Below are 3709 nucleotides of genomic sequence, written 5' to 3'. Positions count from 1 at the left end.
AAAGCACAAGATGATTTTTATCATGATGGTCTATGGCTTGAAATTTATTTAGAAGATACGAAGAATCAGATAATAATTCTGGCTCTGATTTATCCTTATTACATGATTATGCCTTCTCCTTGAAATTGGTCTGATGTGCAAGATAATGCCAGCCATGCACTGGCATTTCCAAAGCGTCAGGTAGGCAAGTCCTGTATTGGTGCTTCTAGAATATTAGGTAGACCAGCACTTTCTTCCACTGTAAATTTTATTTGGTATTAACCATAATCTTTATTGTTGTTCTAGCCTCATTATGTACCAGACAACTACAAGAGAAATGGAGGCAGGTGAGTCGTACCTACCAGAATGTTAGTTGAGAAGAGATGAGATAATCTGTTGGGTTGTCAAGTGTCCACTCTTTTTCCTACCCATTTACCTTGGGTGCCATGGAAATAATAAATTTAAATTGTTTAAAGCAATCCTCTAAACTCTCAAAGAGATAAAAGGGAGCCAGTGAGGAGGAACAGAATATAGAAGCAGCCTTAGTGTTCTTTAATAATGTATGTAAGGAAGAGGACAGAACCCATTTTAAAAGTTAGCAGAAGGAACTGAATGTGGGAGATGGCAGAGCCCAGGACAAGAGCACCCAGCCTTCCTGCACACAGGGAGAGCAGATCCCTGAAGGGACTCCTTGTCACAGGGCCAATGCCCTCTCTCAGTTCTCTTAGAGACTTTAAAAATACACATCAAGAGCCATGACTGTTGCAAACAACATCAGTAAATGCTGAGCTCAACTATTTTGGAAGATAAAAAAACCTTTACAAATTGAAATTAAAAAGCAATTTGTTTTTCAAAGTCTACATTTGATGTTATGCAAACACGGTTATAGGAACGTAGCCTCCCGTAGATCGTAACGGTGGGTTTGAATGCACGCGTGAAGTCATACGACTGAGATTCCAGAATGACCTTTACCTGCTGAGAAGTCCTTGACTCACTAATAATTGGCCTTTCAGGTGAGTGTCTGAAAAAATGTGGTATTTAAACCCTTCTTTTCCTGCTAGGTCGTCCTGGAAAACAGATCGCTCAAAACAACAGATTAAAGACTTAAACCAAGAAGAAGATTCTCTTCCACTTATTGAGGATGTATTAGGAAACCAAGAGCAAACTTCAAGTGAGATGCCTAGTCTAGAGGAGCCAGAAAAAGAGGCAGCCTCTAGTGAGACCTGTGAAACAGATAAAAAAGTGGAAGAAAGCAATTCTGACACCAGGCAGCTGTGCACTCCAGAGGAAAGGCGGCATGTTCAGAGAGAGAGACTTAATCAAATCCTGCTAAACCTGTTAGAGAAAATCCCAGGGAAAAATGGTGAGATTTTATGCATTTCTTCTATAGCTTTGTTTTTAGTTTGCTGCAGGCAGTGTTGATAAAATAAATACTTTTGTCAGAATATATTGCTAGTGGACCTTATTAATATAATGAGTTGTCTTTGGAGTAATGTTTTCTTTTGCAGTAGTAGCAATTTCCACTAATTCCAAATGAAATTTCTTACAGCTGACACAGTGTTTTGTATAGTATTTTTAGTAACCACAAAAACTTTCTGAAGACAAATTCTCCCCCATCGTTCCATGTTTACAACTGAGAAACTTAACAGACTTGCAAAGAAAGATTGAAGAGAAATTGGAAAGTCTCCTTTGACCTTTAATGAGCTTTCCACTGGGTTCTAAGTAACTTCTGTAGGCACAGTCTAAGCTGTAGAGCAAGGGTGCAGCAGTAGCACTGTTTAAGTATGGCTCTGGTTTTAATTTAAAGCCTGAGCTTTAATTTAAAGGATGAGCTCTGTCCAGTCTCTTTCATGTTCTGGGAGTTAGTGCAAAATAATCATGGACTCATAGAATAATTTGGGTTGGAAGGATCTTTGGAGGTCATCTGGACTCCAAGCAGGACTTCAAGCTTCAATCAGGTTGCTCAGCACCTTGTCCAGTGGACTTTTGAATACAACTATGGATGGAAACATCCTTGAAAGAACCACGAATAGGAAAACTGGTCCTCATATCACCTTCTTTACCAAAAGCCTGTGATCTCTTGCAGCTATCGATGTCACTTACTTGCTGGAGGAAGGATCAGGAAGAAAACTGAGGCGACGCACCCTCACCATCCCGGAGAGCAGCTTCAGGAAGTGATGCCAGGAGAGGAAGCTGTGGTCTGGAGTCTGCTACAAGGTCTGCTGAGGACTGAGGGCAGGAGCCCAACTTCCTCTGCACCAGCCAAGGAAAAGAGGGCAGCAGAAAACTGACAAATATACAAACAGTTAGCACTTAGATGTCTGGGTTGGCAGGTTGCCCTGCCCTGCTCTGCAGTGCTCTTATGGTGTGTGTGTTGTTGGGCGTGCCTTGTATTGATGTTAGGTACTGAGAAAAACCTCGTGGTTATTGTCCAGGATGGTCAAATTTAATTTATTTTTTCTTGATATTCCCACTCAGAGGAAAAAAAATTTAAAATAAATAAATAAATGGGGAGGTAAGAATGATAAGGACTGACTTACTCTGTTGAGAATATTCCCCATGTTCACCATTTAACCTGTGATTGTACAAGATACTGTTGGCACCACCATGGCCCAGGCCAGTGAATGAAATCCAGATGGGGAGGTTGAAGGCCCAGTGGCTTAAAATGAAAGGCTGCCCTAAAGTTGTGGCCTCTGATTTGCACAAGTTCCAAGAAGAGAGAAACATACCCAAACGTGCGAAAGGTTCACCATGGAGCGGCCAGTGCACACATGTACCTTTGATCTGTGACAAGGAGAAACTTCCAAAGTCACCTTGGAGCAAAGCAGGAGTTGGCTGGTTGAGGCACTTGTTCTGCGTCGTAGAGGGGGGGAGGGAGCGGGGTGTGATTTTTTTTTTCACTTTTTTTCTGCAGAGAAATTTTATAAAGCAAGTCAAATCCTGACAACACCATTGCTGTTGGTTTTTTTGATAAGCTGTGGTTCTTGTGTGTCTAGTGTGTTGTGCAAATTAAAATCTGTTAAAAGAAAAAAGAAAAAAAAAAAAAGGAACCCTTCACTACATGAACCGTCAAGCAGTATTCAGAGCGAGTATTTGTTGTGAACTGTAGAATATTATCAACTGCTAACACTATTCTTGTGTTCTGGTTGTACAGCTTAAAATGTCCGTCTCTTAAATTAAGAGACAGCGTATCTCGCGCCGCCCTCTCTCTCTGCCCTGACGAGAAGTATTATTCCTGAAAGCAGCAGCCGAGGCGCTGAGTTCCCGCTGCGTGACCCTGCGATTGCCATATCGTCCCGGGAACCGGCGCTGCGGCTGGGCTCCCCGTGCTGCACCGACGACCTTCCCGCCTGCGGAGGCCCGAAAGCGGGGGCCAGGGCCGGGCTGTGGCGGAGGGAGGGGGTGGTTGGCGTACGCTGCCCCTTGAGAAATGGCTTTGCTTTTTTGTCTTTCAGACGTACATATGCATATACAGTCCTGTTTTAGATGTTCTTATAAGAAAACCAGTTTTTAATGTGCCAAGTTGTATATATCTGCTGCGTGGATGTAAAGCAATACGGTAGTTACATGTTCCTTTTTAATGGACCAAGCTTGTCCTAATGTACATTCTTGTTATTATTATAATTATTTTACTCTTAGTGGAACATGACTCATTCCATTAACTTTTATGTGTTGATTTAAAAAGAGAAAAAAAAAAAAAAAAAAAAAGAAAGGAAAAAAACCCTTTGAG

General features: G+C 41.8%; 1 protein-coding gene across 1 annotated transcript; it reads left to right on the top strand.

Annotated features, from left to right (window-relative positions):
- Positions 1–1044: 1044 nt before the first annotated feature.
- LOC114818547 (histone-lysine N-methyltransferase ASH1L-like) lies at positions 1045–2377 on the top strand. The gene is made up of 2 exons (XM_029084825.1): positions 1045–1342; positions 2066–2377. The coding sequence occupies exons 1-2, from the start codon at positions 1156–1158 to the stop codon at positions 2155–2157; spliced, it is 279 nt and encodes a 92-aa protein (XP_028940658.1). The 5' UTR covers positions 1045–1155; the 3' UTR covers positions 2158–2377.
- Positions 2378–3709: the final 1332 nt, after the last annotated feature.

This window comes from Antrostomus carolinensis, unplaced genomic scaffold (assembly GCF_000700745.2).
Source record: "Antrostomus carolinensis isolate BGI_N321 unplaced genomic scaffold, ASM70074v2 scaffold32774, whole genome shotgun sequence".
Taxonomy (NCBI): Eukaryota; Metazoa; Chordata; class Aves; order Caprimulgiformes; family Caprimulgidae; genus Antrostomus; species Antrostomus carolinensis.
The sequence above is the reverse complement of the archived record's forward strand: the minus strand, read 5'-3'. Positions and strand labels throughout refer to the sequence as shown.